At 43.9% G+C, this 23,041-nt stretch overlaps 1 protein-coding gene across 8 annotated transcripts in view; it reads left to right on the top strand.

Moving 5' to 3' along the window:
* The window catches only part of FRMD4B (FERM domain containing 4B), a 197,911-nt gene that overhangs the window by 162,452 nt on the left and 12,418 nt on the right, over window positions 1-23,041 (top strand). For all 8 annotated transcript variants that reach the window (XM_043551214.1, XM_043551217.1, XM_043551216.1 and 5 more), the window contains 6 exons: window positions 16,854-16,930; window positions 18,145-18,283; window positions 18,765-18,906; window positions 19,459-19,592; window positions 19,676-19,795; window positions 21,195-21,423. In XM_043551214.1, coding sequence (XP_043407149.1) covers window positions 16,854-16,930; window positions 18,145-18,283; window positions 18,765-18,906; window positions 19,459-19,592; window positions 19,676-19,795; window positions 21,195-21,423 — 841 coding nt within the window. The remainder of the gene's footprint in view (window positions 1-16,853; window positions 16,931-18,144; window positions 18,284-18,764; window positions 18,907-19,458; window positions 19,593-19,675; window positions 19,796-21,194; window positions 21,424-23,041) is intronic.

Genomic DNA, 23,041 nt, shown 5'->3' with positions numbered 1-23,041 from the left:
GGTTCTTTTTCTTGAGCTAACTTGTCACCAAGATCGATCTCTTAAATTTCTCCCTTGTTCTGTCCGGTGAAAGGCTTTTATTTAATCCCAGGACTTTCTGCTGTTCACATACCACAATGACAGAGTAGGTTTGATTTGGGTGTAAGGTTATAAAATAGCCACGACTGGTAAAAGATCAAATCAACACAGATTCACAAGGATGGCCGTGCCTGATGTATTTCCAAGCATTGACTGAGTACAGACAGTACATTAGTAAATGGGTTGGTAAGAGGAGGTTAGGAATCTCATCCTCTGGGCACGCCTTGGCATTGTTGCAAACACTTGCCACACCGGGGTAGATGGGGCCAGTCGTGTCCAGCACCTACGGCAAGAAAGTGTGCATGCAGCTGAACCAGTACTCAGTTTCATTCCTGTTGTACCTACGGGATTACCGTCCTAGGCACCATCTGGGCAGATTGGGAAACTCCATGTTCCTTAAGGTTGCCAGAGCCAAATGCCAACAGTCACATCCTGCCATCATTACGCCTGTGTCACTCCCTCTAAAGTCAATGGGAGTTTTGTGTACAAATCAGTGTCAGGTTTTATAATGGAAATGTTTGCAGACCATTCACAGCAGTGCCACTTGGGTGCCTTGCAGTAATTTTAACTACCCAGTTTAGAGTACAGAACAAAGAGGGAGGAGGAGCATCAAGGTCAGCGGAAAGTCTGATGCCAGTAGGCTGTTTGAAACAGTGACTCAGTTTAACACAAGAGGTCATGGACCAACATTGAGGAAGAAATTAATGTACCAACAGGTTCTTTACACAAAGGGTGGTTCCGTGTTTGGAATCTGAAACAAACTGCTCAAGTTAGCAAAGAGTCGTAATTCAGGAGCTCAGTTTCAAGAGAGAAAGGGATACATACGGAAATAGGGGTGAATGGATACTGACTAGATTTGGGGGTTAAGATATATTGCAGAACTGTTCCTCTTTGCACAGAAGAGGTGCAGGGCATTTTCTCAGGTTGAATTACATTCACACTCCAAGTCAGCCTCTGCCATTTGCTTTTGGCTAGAAATAGTCAGTGTCAATTCATTTTTATTAAGTTTTCAAATCCGTGAATATGTGGGAAGATCTATCCAGAGGAAGAGGAGCCTGTGTGGCTTCTCTAAATGTCTGTCTAAATCTGTGGCTACTCCGCACCACAACCAGCAAATATGATCTTCTTTGCAGGCAGTGGGGGAGAGGGATGAGCCATGAAGCATGTAGACTCTGCCTTTCTGCACTGAAGTGCCGATAGCATTGGATTTTCAGGAAATGTCTTGCTTTGCCCTTTTGGATGGAGCCAGGCTGGCAACAGCCCAGAGGGCAGGCCCTGCACAAGAATTACCTGCTGTTTGTCTCTTGGATCAAAGTCCTCTGCTGCATATCCTTAACCAATTGGGAAGGAGTTAAAGGAATCCCAATTGTGATCTACCCACCAAGATAGATACCTTAAAAAGTGAATGTGTGTTTGATTAGCAGAGTAAGAGAGAGATGCTGTGTTAAAAGGTAACCAACAGCAAGCTGGTTTTCCTGTTTTTAAATGTATGTGGGCTTGTCTACACTTACCAGGGGATCCACTAGCGGCAGTCGATGCATCGGCAGTCGATTTAGTCGGTGTAGTGAAGACCCGCTATATCGACTGCAGATCACTCTCCCATTGACTCCTGTACTCCACTGAATCGAGAAGAGCAAGGGGAGTCGACGGGAGACACTCCCGTCGACATTGCATAGTGTGGACCCCGCGGTAAGTAGATCTAAGGTACGTCAATCTGAGTTATGCTATTCACGTAACTCAAATTGCGTAGCTTAGATCGAATTTCCCCTGTAGTGTAGACAAGGCCTACGATTGCTTGGTGTACAAACATCCACAGATTCTAGCTGGGGCTGGAAAGCTTCTGAGGTTTCAGGTATGGCACTTTTCCCAGGAGTCTACATTGTTATCCCCAGCATGCTAGCTAAGTTCCAACACAGTAATTACATTCTGCCTACTCCGGCACTCCACATTCTGTAAAGGCTGCTGCTAGAGAGGGCTGCTTTTTTTTATTTAATATTGTTTTCCATTGATAACATGCACTCATCGGAAACTCTCCAAGTCTATATTCAATTAAAAAGCACATTAACTAGACCGGGGTTCTCAAACTTCATTGCACTGTGACCCCCTTCTGACAACAAAAATTACTACATGATCCCAGAAGGGGGGATCGAAGCCTGAGCCTGCCTGAGTCCTGCTGCCCTGGGGTGTGTGGGGAGGTTGGCAAAGCCTGAGCCCCACCACCTCGGGCCAGGGGACCAAAGCCAGAGCCCAAGTGCTTCAGTCCCAGGTAGGGGGCCGGTAACCTGAGTCCTGACACCCACGGCTGAAGCCCTTGGGCTTCAGCTTCGGCCCTTGTTGGTGGAGCTCAGGCTTCAGGTTCAGCCCTGGGCCCCGGCAAGTCTAAGCCAGGCCTGGCTACCCCATTAAAATGGGGTCGCAACTCACTTTGGGGTCCCAAACCACAGTTTGAGAACCACTGAACTAGACCCACTCAGATTTGACACAATGCCAACGAAAGGACAACGAAAAACCCTCCTCCTTAAAATATAGGAATCTCAGGCCACCCAAATAGCTCTAGGCAGAAAAGGCCATGTGTAAATACATAAGCCCTACAGCATACTGAAGGTCAATAGACTGGATCAGCAAGGCGAGAGAAATCCAGAGTTAAGAGCCTCTTACTGAAAGCACCTTCTGAAACAAAGATGGATGAAATAATCTCTACATATGTAATCTGCAGTCTGGCCAACGCTTACGCCTGTAATGTTACCCACGTGAGCAGTCCCATAAAGGGGGCTACTCATTTGCACGAGTGCTGGCATGACCAGCACCACAGTGTGTCATCAAGGGCCCAGTCTTCATGTGAGCAGTCCTGTTAAAGTTAATGGGACTGTTCAGGAAGAAACTCCTCATCTGAGGAAGGCTTTCCAGCCCCACCAACTATCCGGGGCTGTTTCTTCACCCCCCGCCCCCTCCCCGACACACGTCAGTTACTACCGATATATTGATTATGCTTGGAAGTAGTTTGAAGCTAAAATGGTCGCTTCTCTTAATAGCCCGTCCTGCCCCGCTGAAGTTAGTGACAGTTTTGTCACTGGCTGCAGGGGGAGCTGAGGGAATCACTCTGTTCCAGTGCTGCAATAAGCTGAAAATGGACAAGTGGGGTTTGGGGTTGGTGGTTTTTTGGGTTTTTTTGGTTGGTTAGTTGGGGTTTTTTTTAAGAGTATCATTCTTGCTGTCATCTCCGAAGACCAAGGCAATTTTCATGAATGAAAGGAAATGGACTCCATATTGGCTACACACTGTAGTGTCCATATGGCTCAGGTGATAAGTGCACTGGGACATAAGATCATTAGGACATACGATGCATGGCTTCAGAACCCACATCCAGGTTTAAACTCATGCGCAGGATTAATGCTGTTGTCCTATTATGGTGCCAGCCTCTCTTCAGTTCATATGGTAAAGTAAGGTGCCTTCTGCTCATCTTTGTTGATTGTTCAGATGTTATTTAAAGATCCCATTCCACAGTCCTTGTTGAATAGATTAGGAAATAACACTGGTATCCTGGCCAGCGTTCCTTTTCTAAATAAAACGGGTTTTAATGTCCAAAGCCCTGTGTGTCCATTTAGTATACAGGATGAATCTTCATTTGCCTACAACAGCATCCAGCTTATTAATATGTAAAGTAGTTTGGGCTGCCTTTGTGTCTGAAAATGAAAATAGATTGCATTATATGCTGTAATAAACCCCTGAATGGTGATCTAATGAGAAAGGAAATTTGAAAAGATAATAGCAACATTAGTCAAAAAGTAAGTAAGTTCAGCTAAGTTTTCTCCTGCTCTGTCCTGTTCCTGTATTCAAGTTACAGTACTTAATGTAGTCCTAATGCCTAAATAGAAAAAATAGATCTTATTATGGAGTTGTATTAAAGCTACAGATATTTCAGTGTCAATTTCCTTTACTACACAATAGGCTTCAGGAGTGTTGTTAAAGCATACTAGCTTTGAAAATGGATAATGCTTATCATAGGTATTTACAAAATGAAGAAAAAGGTATCTAAATCTTGATGCTGCACTTTTTCTCTTATAAAACTATTTCTTAATATAAATTTTCTGTTCTGCATTGTTCAGCTGTTCAGAATACAATAGTATTGGCACTGAATTCTCAGCAGGATATTCTAATTATGCAAAGATCCCATTTGCTTTGTGTGTTTCTCACCCAGGGGAAGCCTTTGATTTAGAATCCAGATACTGATTGAAAGTAAACACAGGGCTTGTAATAAGAGTATTCTATGAAAAGCAGTGACTTCCAGGTGCAGACTGTTGTTAGAGCGTCAGCCCTCTAAAGACACACTTTTTATGTTGGTTTGCTTGGTCGTTGCAAAATTTCTGTGGATTTTACCGGGAGGGTAAAACAAGTGAGAACATGGTTTGATTTTTTGAGACATTAGAAAAAATACTTCATCAGTAGAAAAAGTTCTGTAAATCTCTCCTTCTGACTAAGGGTTTAATATACAGAAACTCACTCTCCCTGAGTTACCAGCACAATATTAGTTACAAAACCCAATGTCCAATTATAGGATCCCATCTGGTGAATAAGGTTGGAGCAGGATATTAGTTCTCATGTGCACACACAAACTACTTGGAATATGTTTTCTGATTTCCTTTTGAAAGGAGAAAACACTTCATGTACCAGCAGATGAGATGCCTAAAACAAAAAGGATGTAATCGACACATTCCATGCACCAATGACCTGCGCAAATGATCACTTGCAGTGTATTAAAAACCAAAGAGCCTAAGGATTCCAGCCTCCATAACTGTGAGGATAATATGGTTCTGGGTAAATGCCTTGTTCTGGCCAAGTCCAATAAATGGCCTCAGCTCAGCCCCAGAATTATACTGTGCACCTTCTTATTCAATAGCTGTGCTTGGCCGAACTAATCACAGAGCTCTCAAAGCTAGAAGTTTTATCTTTTGAGTCTTCAGATTTTCACTCCCCGTTTAGATGATCTGGAGAAAAGCCATAGGCAGAAAAGACTGATAGGTGCATTAAGTAAATTGCCTCCTACAAACTTCTGGTAAATATTTCTCCCCCAAAATGGGTTCTCCCCACAAAGTCCAGCATGCCTGGAACATTGCCATCAGCCTTGTATAGAAAATGTTCAAGTAAATTTGCTTTTCTTCAGCACTTCGGGCCTGACTGACCACTCGCTATTATTTCAGGATTTTTCTGCAATTAATGTGTCTTGTTTCTTCCTTATACTCCCCCACATGTCTGTATCCACCTGTTGTCTCTCATGTTATACTTGGATTGTAAGTCGTATGGGGAAGGGTGTGACAGAGTGCTGAGAGATGTACCCTGGTCACTATTTGCACTCAGCAGGTTCCTGTAAGAGGGTGTAATTGGCAAGGGGTGTGCCTGATTACCAGGCCAGACTGGGGTAAGGAAGTTAATCAGCTAATTAGCCAATAAACAGGCAAGGGGTTTAAAAAGAGGAAAGGAAAAACAGGAAGGAAATGCTTGAAAAAGGAATGGGGTAAGGTAAAGAGAGAGAGAGAGAGAAAAGGTGAGTGAAAGGCTAGGAGAGGCTGACACAGTGAGTTCTCTGAGTAGATGCCCCTCAGGTCCCACTCCACTTTGGAGAAGAGACCAGAAAGCTGGAAAACAGTGCCAAGGTGGAAGTCCCAATATGCTCTGGTGAAGGTATTGAGACAAGGAAGAAGGTCTCAGAGCAGCCTGTGTTTGTGGAAAGGGGCAGGGATGTGATAGGCATACCCTGTCACAGAGGGAATGTCTCTTCGTTTTGAGTTTGTACAGTGCCTAGCACACTGATGCCTTGGTTCAGGTCTGGGGCTCCAAAGTGCTACCATGATAGAAATAAACCATTAATAATAAATACAAAAGTAGTCCAATAAAAGCACAAGTCTAGGGTGCGATTCACCATCATGATATCTTCGTTTTAATCCAAGTACCACTGGCACTTCTTGAAGTCTGGATCTGTTTCAGAAATAATAGCAGATCTAGTGGAGAGGTTCTTCTAACTTTTCAAAGTAATAAATCAGTTATATGATTTTTAAAGGTTTCTTTCAAGCAAATATTTCTGCCTAGAAAATGTAATGCTTGCTGAGGACAATTTTAATCGGTTTGTGTTACCGTGCAAATGGATCCATTCTTCGGATGAAGTTCCTTACAGAGAAAAAATAAAATTAACAGTTTTATACAACAATTTCATTTTCCCCAAAGCAGTATAGCACAGTCTGGTTTCATGAATCATTGGCTGACGTACACATGTTCTACAACATCTCTAATTTTAGTTGCTTCATCACAGTCTGCCTTGCATTTAAGTGACTATCAAATATTGCCAAAAACGACCGCTTCCCTTGCAAATGCGTCACTTCCTTTAAATTGGTACAACAGTGTGGTCTATAATCAGAGTTTTTCCGGATCAGAAATGACCACCTCTCTCACAGAGCCTCTCCCCAGCATCTTCAGTATATGAAAGGCTTCCTTTAAAAACTTAAGTGGACAAATGATTGTAACCCACACAAGTGCATGCACAATGAGCCAGACTCTGCCTAGTCATAAGCAGGCATAAATCGACTGCAGTTATGTTTTCCACCAGGGTACACCAAGGCTGATTCTTTCTCCTTCCCTCCCTCTCTGTTTCCCACTTGTTGAGGCTACATCGCTGATTTAGATTCAGCACATTTCTCTTGAACTAACTCTAACTTTTATGACTTTATGGCTTATTGCATTACCTGTATAGTAGAACCTCAGAGTTACGAACGCCTCAGGAATGGGAGCTGTTCATAACTCTGAAATGTTTGTAACTCTGAACAAAACATGATGGTGGTTCTTTCAAAAGTTTACAACTGAACATTGACTTAATACAGTTTTGAAACGTTATTATGTAGAAGAAAAATGCTTATGTTGCTTTCCCTTTATTTTTTTAGTTTATTAACACTAAATTTGCTTTTATTTTTTTGCTGTATTTGCTGGTGGGGGGTTGTTTTGGTCTCTGCTGCTGCCTGACTGTGTACTTCCGGTTCCAAATGAGGTGTGTGGTTGACTGGTCAGTTCATGTGTTCAGTTCTGGTGTTCGTAACTCTGAAGTTCTACTGTATTTAACTCCTCCCTCGTTCTTATGGCACATTTCCCCCTGAGCATTTAGCCAGCTCAGAAAAGATCGGTCCTATAAACAAAGCCCCAGAGTTCAGCTCCAGATCTGAATATGAATTTTCACAGACTTTGGGACTATTTCTCATTTGTTCCCATAAATTTCCCTGAAGTAGGAGAATCAGGTTTAGATTGTAAGCTCTTTGAGGCAGAGACTGTCTTTTTGTTCTGTGTCTATACAACACATTTGGGTCCTGCTGAATTATTGGAGCTTATCGGTGGTACTGCTATAGAAATAATACATTCGTTTTGTGTGAACAACCTGGAGAGCCCAGCATCTGCCTGATATGGGGATTCATACAAAGGATAATCTAATGAATGGTATATTACTGTATAGGATTATTGTTTCATAATATGTCCTGATGATTCCTTGATGTTTTTTGTATATACCTGGAATATGTTTGATGATTAGAAATATAGGTAGTTGGGTTTGTGATGAGTGGGAGAACCACATGGTGAATTGCCTGCAGGGTGCGAAGGTTGCGGATCTATTGAGACATCTAGATCAGGGGTAGGCAACCTATGGCACGCGTGCTGATTTTCAATGGCACTCACACTGCCTGGTTCCTTGCCACCGGTCCCGGGGGCTCCGCTGCTGGCCTGGGGTACTGGCCGCCAGCCCCCTGCCAGATGGGGTTCCAGCCGCGCTCAGCCCGCTGCCGGCCCTGGGTCCCGGCCATCGGCCCAGGGGCTCTGCAGCCTCCCCCCAGCTGTGTCCCACTCGGGTGCAGACAGGGGCAAGAGGGGGCACAGCTCAGCACCCCCACCTTAAAAACTGTTCCGGCACCCCTGTGCTGGGATATTTTTAAGTCCTGATTTGCTGCTTACATCACTATCACACCACGTGGAATAGCGCACTGCGTTTGACATTGAGATTAGAATGTACATGCAAGAACTGGAATCAGAATTTTCTGACAGATTTCAAGATTTCCAGTGATTTGGCCCAAAGCTTCCTTTTCTAATTAAACCTGAAAAGTTCAGCGAAAGCGACTTGGATTTGTCTGTATTTCAGTGGATATGTGCTGAAGATTTCAAAATGCAGCTCATTCAGTTAAAAAGCTCAGAATTGTGGGCATCAAAGTTTGGAGATCTGCAGAGTGCACTTGAAGCTACCGAGAGAGATCGTGGGGCCTCTATTCTAACCTGCTGGACGTCCCTGCCAGTGAAATTTAACTGTTTGAAGAAAATTGCGTTTGCAATGCTTTCAGCATTTGGAGCCACATACCTGTGTGAACAGGTATTTTCACACATGAAATCTGTCCTCTGTCCCTCTCGGAGCCGGTTAACAACTGTATTTTAGTTGCTTCATCACAGTCTGCCTTGCATTTAAGTGACTATCAAATATTGCCAAAAACAAGCTGGGGGCTGGTGTGCAGCTTAAAGCATCCAAATACATGTCAGACATTGGAAAACTCAGCAAGGAAAAGCAAGGGCAAGGATCACACTAAACTGATAAGATCTGCATTTTAGTTTCATTTTAAATGAAGCTTCTTAAACATTTTAAAAACCTTATTTACTTTACATACAACAATAGTTTAGTTATATATTATAGACTTATAGAAAGAGACCTTCTAAAAACGTTAAAATGTATTACTGGCACGCGAAACGTTAAATTAGACTGAATAAATGAAGACACGGCACACCACTTCTGAAAGGTTGCCGACCTCTGATCTAGATAGACACCTATGCAATGCTGGGGAGGAGCCGGTGGTTGTGATACATGTAGGTACCAGTGACATAGGGAATGGTAGGAGAGAGGTCCTGGAGGCCAAATTTAGGCTGCTAGGTAAGAGATTAAAGTCCAGGACCTCCATGTTAGCATTCTGTGAAATGCTTCCAGTTCCATGTACAGGGCTAGTTAGACAGGCAGAACTGCAGGGTCTCAATGCATGGACAAGATGTGTAGGGAGGAAGGGTTTAGGTTTATTAGGAACTGGGAGCCTTTTGGGGAAGGAGGAGCCTATACAGGAAGGATGGGCTCCATCTATATCAAAACGGAACCAGATTGTTGGCATGTAAAATTAAAAAGGCCACAGAGGAGTTATTAAACTAATGGCTGGGGGACAGCTGACAGATACAGAGGAGCACATGGTATGCACAGAAACATTCCTTAGGGGAGGATTTATTAAAGGGGATATTCTGTATCCTTGTAAAGAGGAGAGGATAGAAGTTGCTAAAGCACAGGTAGGCACTGAAGAGAAACAGTGAAACAAAAAAGAGTCCCATTCAGTTGCATCACATGAAGACAACAAAATACTGACAAATTTTATAAGTGCTTGTATATAAATGCAAGAAGTCTAAATACTAAGATGAGTGAACATGAGTGCCTGGTATTAAATGAGGATACTCCTTCACATAATACAAGAACCTGGAGTCACCCAATGAAATTAATAGGCAGCAGGTTAAAAACTAACATAAGGAAGTATTTCTTCACACAATGCACAGTCAACCTGTGGAACTGGTGACCAGGGAAGTTGTGAAGACCGAAAGTGTCACCAGGTTCAAAAAAGAACTAGATAAGTTCGTGGATGATAGGTCCATCAATGGCTATTAGCCAAGATGGTCAGGGATGCACCTCTGGGCATCCCTAAAGCTCCAACTGCTGGAAGCTGGGCCTCGATGACAGGGGAATAATTGCTCTGTTCTGCTCATTCCCTCTGAAGCATCTGGCACTGACCATTTTCAGACAGGAGACAGGGCTCCTGTCTGACCCATTGGTCTGACCCAATTATGTCCAGCCTTATGTTCTTAATATTCTTATTTCTCCCACTCACTTTCAGTTAAGTGTTTTTCTTTTCTGCCTTGTAACATGGACTGATGAATTTAACCAGGTTTAGAACAATATAGAAATTCAGGTATGTTAAAAATAGACCCAACGAAATCCTTTGGATGTTGCTGTTGGTAAGTGAAGTCCTGCTTAGTGCCTATGAACAATTAGGCATTGCTAACTAGCTTTGCATCTCTGAGCATCTTCTCATGTCTTTAACAGACCATTACAGGGCCAAATTCTTCACTTAGAACCACACATATGTCTCCCATTGAGCTTAATGCAGGTCTTGCATGATCTAAGTGGATGGAGAAGAGTTTTTATAAACACTTATTATCTCAGGTGCATGTACCTGAAGCAAGGCAATTTAAATACAGATTGCAAAATGTTTGCGAAAACATTTTAATTATTTCTAAATGGTCTTCCTGCCTTCAAAAGCCAGTATGAAGTTCCCAGATTGGTTTGCTACTCTTTCCATTTTGTTGTATGTATATTTTAGGAGAGGTGAAAATTAGGTAGGATTCAGAAAAAGGTTTGTACAGAGTTAGGTCAGGTTTAGTGGAGAAAGGATTTATGAAGTGGGAGTTTATTAGAGTATAGACCTCTGGATTTGGCCCCGATCTGGAAAAGCTTATTTGTAAACCGTTTGTACAAGTCTGTTTCACTCCCTTTGATTTTTCTCCTGTACTCAGTGGCCTTTCTTTTCCTGGCCATCCCTTATGGCCTGTCTCTACTGCTTTAAAAAAAATGAGGAAACACCTTGATTTACTCATCAGTAATTGAAGGTAATTAGATTTTATTTGCTTATTTATTTTTGAGTTCGTCTATATAAATATTTGCCCACACCTTATTCTGTGATTATGTAGACAGTCGCTAGTCTTTCTAAAAGGACAGTATGGCAGCATAATTAGCTTTATTTAAACCGTTTCAGATGAAAAGCCACTGGAAAACTGTGTGTGTCTTTTAAATATGCATACAGAAAATTTAGAGAAGTGATGGTTTTGAAGAGAAAAACCTTTACGTAGCTAAGTTCTTCTGACCCTAGGAGTCAGGAGTATATTGTTTAGTCATACGAGTTATTAACTAACAGGTTATTATTTCTTAGTTGTTATTTGAAAATATAATGTGCTGTAACTACATATCATGAACCCACAGATCTCTGGTACAGCAGACTGTAGCCTTCAAAACAATTATTGATTTTTGCCATTTCTCATGTCAATAGATGCAGCATAAAGCAAGTACAGCAAAGTCATATGCAGGCATAAACTTTTCAACATATCTATTAGTGCATACTAAAGAAACAGTCAAATCCATATAGAGTATGAACGACTAGGAACTACTGTTCTCAACAAAATATTTGCTACCTGTTTGGTCATACAGGCGCATAATAAAAAATGCATATTGCTGTTACAGCGTACGAGTGTTAAGAGTGATGCACAAAAAGCAGCGAAATGACTTTGGTGCTGTATCTCCGATCCCTGATACGGAGTGCATACTGTTATTAATACACTTTTACAGTATAGGCGGCAATGACTCTGGTACAGCCAAATACTGTGTGGTATGAACTTTCACTGTAATAGGTTTCAGAGCAGCAGCCGTGTTAGTCTGTAGTCGCAAAAAGATGAGGAGTACTAGTAGCACCTTAGAGACTAACCAATTTATTTGAGCATAAGCTTTTGTGAGCTACAGCTCACTTCATCGGATGCATACCCGATGCATACACGAAAGCTTATGCTCAAATAAATTGGTTAGTCTCTAAGGTGCCACAAGTCCTCCTTTTGTTTTCACTGTAATGTTACTGTAACACAGGGACTTCGCCCTGAATTTCGTACTTCTGAAAGCACACAACCTCTACACACACTGATGGCTGTATAATAACGCCAATTATACTACTGCAATACTTAGAATTTTCAACTTCAAAGTACTTTATTAATTAATTAACCCTTAAACACCTTTGGGCGATAGGTACATGAAGTATTTACAGAGTGGTAAGCTGAGACACAGGTCAAGTGAATTAACACAAAACAGAAAGGGAGTCAGTAGCAGAATTAGGAGGACTAAAACTCATGAGCTCCTGGCTCACAGACTTGATGTCTAAACTGCAACTCTCTTTCTGTACTAATTAGAAGAAATGCTGTAGCTTTTAATTCCTGCATGCTGGCTGATCTTAGCACTCAATATCCAGACCATTTAAAATGAGCAAACACACTTGGAGATATGGGGGCAGGGGAAAAGGTCAAGCCTTCATGACCAACTAACAATGTAAACTGCCCATGCCATCTCTGAAATGAGCTAAATAACGAACTCCACTTCCCACGGCTGTCTCGCCAGAACTCACTAGCCCTGCAATCCGTTTATAAATGCTATTTCTCAGTTATGGGAAGACAGAAGAGAGTCTACCAAACTAGTAAATGGCTAAAAGTGTCTTCGTATGACACTGTTTTACTTAGCAGATTGTCTTTTAATAATATCAATCGGAGACCGAATTCTACAGAATGATAGGGGCAAAAATACCTTGTCCAAGTAATTTTCCCTATTGTGTAACTTACTTACATTTGTGGGCAAGATTAGTAGAGTTTTGGCAAAAGATGGGTCAACATACATGGATATAGAAGAATATGACAGATCTCTAGGCTGTGAGATCTGCATATGGGACCTCCTCCCTTCCCCTGCTGCATAAAACAGGAATGTCGGCCACTTCTGCAGCTCCATCCAACTCTCTGGACCTCACAGGGGCCTCTCCATAGGTCCAGATCCCATATGCCGCCCACCAGCACTACAGAGAATCCTTGGAAAAAATAATGCAGCCCTCACCTCTGTGACCTGTTCAGCTGGGCCTCCCAGAGGCAGTTGTGACTCGGGGACTAGGATCTGGTAGTGTGACTGCAGTGGACCCACACTGACAGGAACTGGGGTGGGGAAGTCAGGCCAGAGGAGTTATGGGGTACAGGGCGTTGTGTACATGATCTGACCTTCTGTGGATTCCTGGGGTGTCCTCTAGCTTTGGGGCACCTCCCACAGCCTTTTCCATAGTGGGGAGGAAAGGAGACAAAGCTCACCCCTTACCAGAAGGCTGTGGGGTTTCCATGAGGGGATCTCTCAGATTTTCTTCTTCAGAGCACAGCAAGGGCTGGTCTGGACCTTGGGGTTCAAACTAGTAAAGATATGCTTAACTGCACTAAGCAGAGCAGGGTTTGGCAGTCCATTCACGTACCCCCCAGGACAATATTTACATTGGAGTTTTATCATGTCTGTTTGTGGGGACCAGAATCTTTTCTCTGGAGCTAAGAGTCACAGAGGTGAAGGGCTTGCACCTTAGTCACATGCCAAAGCCCATCGTGTTCACATGGTTTTCTTGTAGAACAGGTTGTCTCTTGATTGTGTCAGTCACTTCTGCTTCCCACAGCCTTCAGGTATGCAGGAAGCATTCACTGTCCTTCTCAAAAAAAAAAAAAAATACCCAGGGGAAGTGATAAAGGGGACAGGATTCATCGTTAGTCAGTGATAAGCCAGAGAAGGAGGCTGTGTGTCAAAGAGCTCTTATTTCAAACATGCTGGTCGGTTTTTTCCACGGGCGTGGGACTTGAGCTGACGGGAAGTGCAGTTGGAATGTAGCACAACTCTTCCTGTAGAACCTGTTACATTTCAGAGGTGAATAAGGACCGTGGTAGGATTGTACATTTAAAGCTGCCACCAGTGATCCTGAATTTGAAGCCACTTCAGCTGAAATCCCCTATGAATTCTGCAGCGTTCAGCTGTCTTAAAGCATGTCCCTCCCCTGGGAAACTTCCTCCGGTGCTCTGTGTTCAGCTGTCTGTGAGGAGAGGGTGGGATTGGGGAGGCGTTGTTGCTGATATAGCTGGTGATGTCAGCAATGTGTCAGCAGTGGGAGTTAAGCCTGTGAAACTAGAGTTACACCTAAGAGGCTGAAACTCAGCAGCAGAAGGAAGCGGAAAGCTGCTTGGTTGGGGCGGGATGGTGTATTTTCTTTTTTAAACTTCACTTTTGAAACAATTGGATTAAACACCAAACAAACGAGAAGCAAGATTGCACATTTTCTTGTGACTAGGTAAGTGTGGGGATTCACGTGCATCATTTGGAGTAGTTCTGTGTCCTAGCTATGCTTCGTAAAAATGTTGGTGCAGTATGTGACAGCGCACGGACCTTCTTCAGAGAGGAGTGGGGGCATTTGTCTGTTCCTGTATATGTGGTTTCTGGGATACCGTATGTAATAGTGCTGCAGAGTGCAAGCTGTCTCTCCGCACTGCGTTCTGGGATATTGCATTATTTGTATTCTCGGTAGAATTAATTCATTTAGAAAATCCAGCCACTTTTTTATGGCTGGGGGCTTTTTGTGTTAATTTAACACAACAATAAGTAGATTCCCCTTTAAGCAGCACTGTTAAAAACACAACAGTAATCTGCAAATGTAAATGATTCTTTTAAGCAAGGGTCATTTCTCATTACAGCATTTTTTTTTTTTAATTGAGCAGAGTTTAATGACCAGAAAGTACCATTCTGGCAAAGAAAAGTTGTGGCAAAACAAGATTCCATAGCGTGAAAGGTCACGAAAAGAATCGTCCCATAGGTTTCCACAAACATGTGAACTGGATTATGTTTTATTTCTGATCTGGGATACGTGCATTTAAAATTGAAGCAGGACGTGATATTTGGCTTTATGAACCTTGGCGTTACTTCATGCTGTAGCGTGTTGTGTATGTTTAACAGATGGAGTCTTACAGTGATGTGACATTTGAAATATTACCTAGAGATGACCAGTAATATTATCTGTGATGGTGAATGAAATGTTTGATTGATTGGCTAAGAAATTTAAAGCCCGGTTCTGCCTGAAAGAGTGACTTTGGAAAACTAATACTCTGGAAGGAGGTGTTTCTTGTTCATCGTGTCTGGGTGATTTTCACAGCAAAGTTGCTCAGTTTGCAAGTGAAAAGATTTCTTCCTCTTCCTGTGTGTCCCCCTCCTCCCCTCCTCACACACACACATTCCTTCCCCCCCACCCCCACCCCACCCCACACACAGCCCTGCACTCAGCCTGGGCTCCTACAGTCCTTCCATCTCGTGCATTGACTCCAGTAAGAGAGGGTCTGCAGGCTAAATTAAACCTTTGGCTACACCTGTCCCACTCCATTGTCAGATTATGCATTTAGTGATGTCCCACTCCATTGTCAGATTATGCATTTAGTGACTCCTGTGTAACCCCACTGGCATTAACTGGCTTTGCACAGGTGTCACTGCTGAAAATTAAAAAATCACCCCCTTCTGGAGCAAAATTCCACCACAGGGTGAAAGCTATGTTAGGAATGTGCCATGTTGGATGGATGCAAAACCTGCTATATCATCCCCGCAGGTAATGACTGGTGTTGCTTCCAATGCAGAAGGAGTAGGGTAAGAAGATCCATAGGGAATTCCGACCCCCTGGCTGCAGATCTCAGGGCACTGGTCCAAAATGCCTCCCTGGTTATGCTGTCCTAGACTAGTGATTCCCAAACTTTTTACTAAGGCAACTGCAGTTTGTCTTTTTTGTGACCCACCCAGAGCCCAGATTTGTGGAGGGAACAAAATCATAGGCCAGCATCTTTCTTCTTCTCCTCCTCCTTCCTCACCGCGTTGAGGGGGTACTGACCACTCTGCACCAGCACCACAACCCTGATCCCAGCTTGGGATGGAGGGGAGGCCCACCCCCCCAACAGTGGCTCCTGTCCCTCGGGCCTGGCCTGGCTCCCCACTCTAGGTATTGTGACCTGGCCCCTAGGGTCACAGCACCGCTCAGGTTTGGCCTGGCAGCCGTGACGGCGCGATGGCTGGGAGAAACCGGAGTGGTGCTGCAACCCCATGCACCAGGTCGTAATGCCGGGGAGCGGGCAGCAGGGTCCGTCCCTGCAGGACAGGAGCCGCCGCTGGCTGGTGAGCATGGGAGAGCAGGGGGCTCATTCTCCAAATCCTTGCTCCACGCTAGGCCCACAACCCATTCAGAACCTTCCTGTGACCCACTGGTGGGTTGCAACCCATCATTTGGGAAACGCTGTCCTAGACAGCAGTTCTCTGGTCCCCAGCTGGTGATTACACATTTCTTGATTAGTTGTAGTATCGCAGCACCTAGGAGCCCCAGTCAGGGACCAGGATGCCATCGTGCTAGGTGCTGTAGAAATTCAGAATAAAAAAATTTTCTCTGCCCCAAGGAGCTATAGGTTCAGGAAATGCTTAGAGGGTTTCCTTAGAGGAGCAAGATATTTGGAGTTGCTCCTCCCAGGCTCCCTTCCAGGGTGCTGTGCAGTCTCTCCCCCACCACCCCACCCCACCCCACCCCACCCAAAAATCTCTCAAAACCCCGAACCCAGTGGCTGCATTGAGTGTGTTGCACTTAGAGCATGCCTTTTCCAAAGCTCTTGTTGCTTTGTCACTCCCCTGTGCATCCCACGACCGACTGGGGGAGCAAAGGCCGGAAAGAGAAGGACGCATTATTTTACCTCACTTCTGGTGTGCAACGATTTATATTAGCTTCTTCATTTAATCAGAGTAAAAAGTACTGTAGCTCTCCTCCCGAGACAGAAAGTTTGATTAGACGCGAACATTTAGCCGCAAGATGAAATGTGTTATTGGCAAAGGCAGCTGCTTGCACAATTCAGATTTGCAATGCACTGTTTATAGCAAATATTGTAAGTTCTCTTTATGGGTCTTCTTTATCTTATAACCAGTGACTTTTGGCACAGTTAGTGTTTAGATATAGCATGAGCTCCCCTGGGTTTGGTTGGAATGAATAATATGATGGAGGAAAGAGAGCAGTGATTCTTGGGGTGACTGTGTTTTGTTTCTTTCTCTCTCCTAATACTCATAGTTATTTCAATGGAAACAGCTGGAAAATCTGTATTTCCGTGAAAAGAAATTTGCTGTGGAAGTTCACGATCCACACAGGTGAGACCAGAATGGTTGTAACAGAAAACCTTTAGACATTGGACAGTTAATCCGGGTGTCGACCAAGTTCTCGTTTCATTGAGCTGCAGAGAACCAGGATTGTGACATAACATTTTGATCTTCCTCTTTGCTTTGAGTTATGGGGCCCAGTCCTCAGGTCCAGGGCAGCAGAATGGGGCAGCATGGGCCACGGATCTGGTCTGTGGTTTCCAGTAACTAATGATAAAAAATAGATTCCTGGTAAGGCACAGAAAGGGCCACAGGACTGATCTGTAATGTGGGGTGAAACTTTGAGGTGTATTTATAATGCTGCTCAGTTTCTCATATTTGTTTCAAATTGCATGTGGGCAGTTCCCAGGCGCTGTCATACTCCCAGTGGACCTGGTTCTGGTAAGCGCATTGCAGTACCTGCAGAGGAGAAGTTTTCCTCCTGATTTAGCTCCCCTCGCAACCCAGGGAGCGGCAGCTCTGGAGGCCCATGGTAGCTGGAGGCCCATGGTCACGGGGACTGCGGGGCCAATAGGACAGGGGGCAAGACTCCCATAAGTTCATGGACATCTCTGGCCCGGCAGTGACTTCCACCTTTTTAGCCCACAGCCAGTTCATGGGGGTGGGAGGAAGCGCCCAGTCAGAACGTGGGTTCACAGTAATGCTGCCCTTCCGTGCACTTGTTTCACAGTCACTTCCATAAAGGACCAGAATTTGCCCTGAAGAAATCCCCCTTCTTTCTGGTTCCATCTTCCTTCTGCCCTCTCCCCCCGGCCACACCACTTTCTCCATCAATGCTGCTTGCACCCAGCAATCTGCTTCCAGCCCCCTTCATCTCCCTTCCATAACTGAAGTGTGAAGAGCTTTGGGATACCCCTTCGTTCCCCCTGGCACATCCCGCATGCAAAAATCCCTCTGCATTCCATTCTCTATTGTAGATTTATAACATGTCCATGCCTTTGCTTCTGATCTCAGCTGCAGGAGCAGCAGCCCACTCCCTTTTAGCTCACTGTGTTGTAAAAAGGAGAGGTTTTATGGCTGTGATTCAGTTCTGTAATAAACAGGGAAAGCATAGCAGCAGCAGACATGATGAGGAAGGATTTTTCTTCAGTAAAGGACATAGCTCACAGGCGGCGTATTGGGTCTTGCCTGGTTCAGAAAAAGGCAGCTCCTATTTTAAACCTAAAAGAAACCAGCCTCAGATTGCATTTCTTTTACCCCTTTAGAATTTCAGTGTCCAGAAGGACCTTTGGACAGAGCGGACTTGTAGTGCAAACCTGGTATGCAAACACTTCCCTGATCAAATCCATCTGGGTAATGGCAATCAGTCAGCACCAGTTTTACTTGGACAGAAAACAAAGCAAAGTAAGTTACCAGACATGTTACCATAAGCAAAAATTTCACCTCCCGTACTTGTACCTACTTCAGTGTCCATTGTTCTAGAGATAGGCTACGAATTGGCTTTGTAGCTGTTCTGCGATCTGTGAGATCAAATAACAATGCGATAGCTACATTATCCTGCCTCCAGTTAAGAGCTGTGGAAATGAAATCAAAAAATGGGGGAATTATCCCAGCTCGATGTTTAATCTACCCTGTGTCTGGCCTCTTTCTCATGTTCATTTTGAACAGGATACAAATAATAAAGGGGTTTTCCTTATGGAGATAAATGGACTGTGGGGGAAATGCCAAGCAATGGAAAGCAAAGTGTAAAATCCCACAGGGGGGGTGTTGCATGAGCTCTTAATTTACTATGAGGAGAAGTGTGAAATGTCATCTCTATGACCCTTTGTTCTGAAGCTAGTTAAAGGTAACTTGATGATGCAGGAGTGTGTTTTAACTCTTTCAGGCAAAAATTCCCTCAGCCAGAAGTTTGGATGATGTTGCAATGGACCTGACTGAGATGGGGACACCAAAGGTTTCCAAACTCGTGACTTCGGAGGCAAAGAATCAGCTTATTATGGCCAGCAACGGCAGTTTAATCTCTTCAGGTAACATTTTTGCTTCAAGCCAACTGCAGGTTCTGTCAATAAATTGTGAGGCCTATGTGCAATAAGTGATGCCATTTATTCGTAGCTGTGGTGAAGTAGATGTCAACATAGGTCAGATTATAAAGATTTAATTTTATAAGCATAACATACCAATTTTTCTGTAAATAAGTGAAGAGACAAAAGTGCATTCTAGATAGCTTGGCGTCCATGTAATATATTTTTATCCCATACATAATGTTGATACCTGTCTACTGACCCTGCAGACCCATAGCATTCACTACAATCCAGGCGCATCTAAGAGTGTGGTCCTTGCGTCTGCTAGGCATATGTACTCAGCCACGTGTGAGTGATAGAGAGAGAGAGAAAGAAAGAGGACAGCAGCTAGGGTTATCGGAAATTGGACCTTCGGCTCCCACTGAACTGCAGTGGGATTTGGTGCTTTAACTTCCTTAGGCAGCTTTGAGAAATCAAGATTGGGCCCTTTGTTCTAGGCCAAGGAAGGAAATGGGTCTACCCCCATAAATCCGCATTAAAGGTAACTCATTGCTTCAGGGTCTCAAGATTCTGAGGTCAGCGAAGAGCAAAAGAAGGAGAAAATTACAGAACTAAAGAAGAAAGAAAAACTGCTGCAAGAAAAACTGCTGCAGAAAGTCGAGGAGCTGAAGAAAATCTGCTTGCGCGAGGCGGTGAGGACTGTTCTTAAATTCCAGAGGAGGGCTGGCAAACCTCCCGCTCAGGTTAATAACCCAGCGTCCTTTCCATTCCGCAGGAGCTGACTGGCAAAATGCCACAGGAGTATCCACTGAGTGTGGGAGAGAAACCTCCTCAGGTCAGAAGGCGTGTAGGCACAACATTCAAATTGGATGATAACCTGCTTCCCAGCGAGGAGGTAGGCACAGCAACTTCAGGCAGCTTACTAACCTTAGGGCAGCCAAAGCCCAGACTCAAACAGCGTCTAATACTCCGGCTCTTGCCGGTAGTGATTGTTGGTTTTATGTTCCTGATGTGTCAGTTCAGGTAGCAAACATTCAGGATCGGCTGTTGTAAGTTACCCCTATTTGCAACCGGGCAGGGGTTGGCGTGTGCGTGTGCATATGTCTGCTCTAAAACCGAGGTAAAACTATCCAGTTCCACAGGTAGGGTCCCATCCTGCTGCCCTTATTGAAGCCAAGCTCTTACTGACTTCAAAGGGAGTCTGGCTAAAGACAGCAAACTCCCCTAGGGCTTGACCATGCACCGTTGACACCAGTGGAAATTTTACCACAGAATTCGGTGAGAGCAGGTTCCATCCTTTAGTGCCTAGACATCACCCAGCACTATAATTCTGTGCTCTCAAGTTCTGAATTAGACAGTGGTTGAGACTTTGAATCGTAATACACATATTGGGTTTGACACACTTCTGCAGCTGCTTGGGGCTGTAAATTGCACCCTTCACTGGCAGCAGGGGTCACTGTGCCAGTGAGTGGGGATTCGCCTGCGTAGCAGGGCACAGATTCCACCCAGGGAGAGCTTTATACTGTTCATGGACCTCAGTAAGGAGCTATGCAGGCAGAGGCTGCTTTGAGGGATGCGCTGAACACTCACAAGACTTCTTGCAGTCTCTGGGCACACCATCTCCATCCACTCTTTTCCGGGCTGTGCTGGCTGGCTTCGTTCTCTTAATGGAATGTGGGATTGTGGGCACTTTGTACCCAGGTGTCCCAGGAGCTCTGTGCTCTGGATGAAAATGCTGGCGTAACCCAAAGCTGCAACAAACTTACTTTGCGTACAGTGCTAAATCCTTTTGAAGCAAAACCCTTCTGACAGCATGCAGAAGCACTGCGTAGCACTTCTGTCACCCAAACAGTAATTAATTAAGTTTCTGACGCCCTGTAAGGTAGCTGTGATTATATCAATTTCATAAAGTGAAGCAGAGAGAGATTCCAAGCTGATATTTGCAAACTTTGACTTCAGTCGAAGCAGCTAGTGCTGAATATCACTGAACACCATTGAACATCAGTTTGCTTGTTTAGGTATCTTGACAGGGAGCTAGATGTCTTAACTTTAGGCACCTAGGTTTGAAAGTTTTGGCCTGTGTAACCATCCCAAGGACACACAGTGAGTTCAGTGGAGTTAAGGAATAGAACGTAGGGGTCTCTTAAGTACTAGACCATAACCATATACTCTTTTTGGGGATATTTCTGTGTTTTCACTTAAGGTTTCATTTTGTACACTGAATTTTATTTACTTGTACTTCGACCTGCAGTATCATATAATAACAAAGAGCTAATGTGATCATGAATCTGCAGGACCCCGCTTTGCAAAGCTTGGAGCGCAATTTCCTCATACAGCAAAAGATGGTGGAAGCTGCGAAGAAACTTGCCAGTGAGCCAGACATGTGCAAAAATTTGAAGAAGAAAAGAAAACAAGATTACACAGCTGCCATGAAAAAGCTTCAAGAGATTGAAAATTCCATAAATGAATACAGGATCAAATGTGGCAAAAAACCAACGCAGAAATCAACCCTTATTTTGCCAGGTAAACACCAAGAATCCCCACGTTTCTGTTGAGGGTTATAGAGAATGTTCTTCAGTTCAGTTACAAGTTTTGTTTATAGATTTGGTTTGGTTTTTTTTCCATGGCACTTGCATGGAAAAGGAAGATGTAATTAATGCCTGATATGCATGAAACATTGTTCCTGTGCCATACATAAGCTGTGGGTAGAACAGATCATAGGAGAGGCTAGGCACATGTGCAGACATGTTCTGACATCAGACCAAAGGATTGCAGTACGCAGAAGGGCTGGCGGCATCTTCTCAGCCGAAACTGGTGTGGTACCTCATTCTGTAGCATATTAGATGCTCTTTTATTTCTGAAATAAGCTTCAAGGATCACTCAGCTGTTCCAGTGCCTCCTTATAATTCTCATCCCCTTGTTTTTATTTTACTGTGACAGTAGAAAGGAAAGTGGATGAATATTTCTGCAGGATGATAGCAAATACTGGGAAAAGTCAGAAAAAATTAGCAGGGAGCAAAGAATATATGTCTTGATTAGACATTATTAACTCCCCATAAGACAACAACAAAGCTGGGGTGTTCTCAACGTGCATTGTTGCAGACAGCTCCATGAGCCAGGCGTTTAACTTCTTAACCCTAGCAATGTGACGAGTGTGTGTGTATAGCAGCAATCCCTTTGCAAAGAACAACTGTAAGGGAAATGGAGGTGTCACTGCTTTCTCCATGCTGAAAGTAAGGCATGATCTAATTCCAGCCCCTTTGTGTGAGAGGTCAGTAATTAATACAGTAGGCTAATTGAGGGAAGTTTTTTGGAATTGCAAAAACCTATGTATATTTTGTCGTCTTTGAGTTTTCTGTGCTGATAAATGGCTTTCTGACACATCTTCCTGCTCCTTGACCTGGGAACATCTGTATATATGAGACTGTTAATGTTTGATCAGTTGCTTTTTGCACATTCTGCTGAGCCCGGGCAAAAGCTGTTCCATGAGATGTATTTTTCTCCTGGAAGCAGCAAGGTAGAGAAGGAGGGTGTACTTTTTCTGTAGTGTATTTACATTGTATTCTGCTGATCCCTATGAAGGATGTCAGTATAGTGCCCAATGTACCTCTTCATTTCTGGAATAAGAACCCTTAACAGCCTATATTCTCCCCTTTAAATATTGCAACATAAGGGAGTCTACATATGGCCTAGATTTTCTGCCAGGGTAACTGCTGTTGTGTCCCCTTTGGTTTCAGAATTCACTTGGAATTTTTTTCAGCAAGTGGTACAGCAAGGCTGTTTATCATTGCTGATTGGCTGGAGGATGTTAGCCGGACTAACAGCCAGATTGTAGTGGACAGGGTGAAGGCAGTATCTCCTTTTCCAGCCTTGTGCTTACCAATGTAGGCAGTAGTTTTGGAAGTACTTACACATGTAGAACAAGTAACATAGTGGGCTAACGAGGCAGGAAGTCCCCGAGGTGCTAGTAAGTAGCGTGACCATCATGGTACACCATCTGTGCATAACTCCTGCTGCTTACTACATGGGGCATGTTGGCACCATTGTGTAAAATGGGGAATTTAGAGTTTAGATACAAATTCATAAGAATCGGCCATACTGAGTCAGACCAAAGGTCCATCTAGCCCAGTATCCTGTCTTC

This window comes from Chelonia mydas, chromosome 7 (assembly GCF_015237465.2).
Source record: "Chelonia mydas isolate rCheMyd1 chromosome 7, rCheMyd1.pri.v2, whole genome shotgun sequence".
In the NCBI taxonomy this organism is placed as follows: Eukaryota; Metazoa; Chordata; order Testudines; family Cheloniidae; genus Chelonia; species Chelonia mydas.
This window is presented reverse-complemented; position numbering and strand designations above follow the sequence as displayed.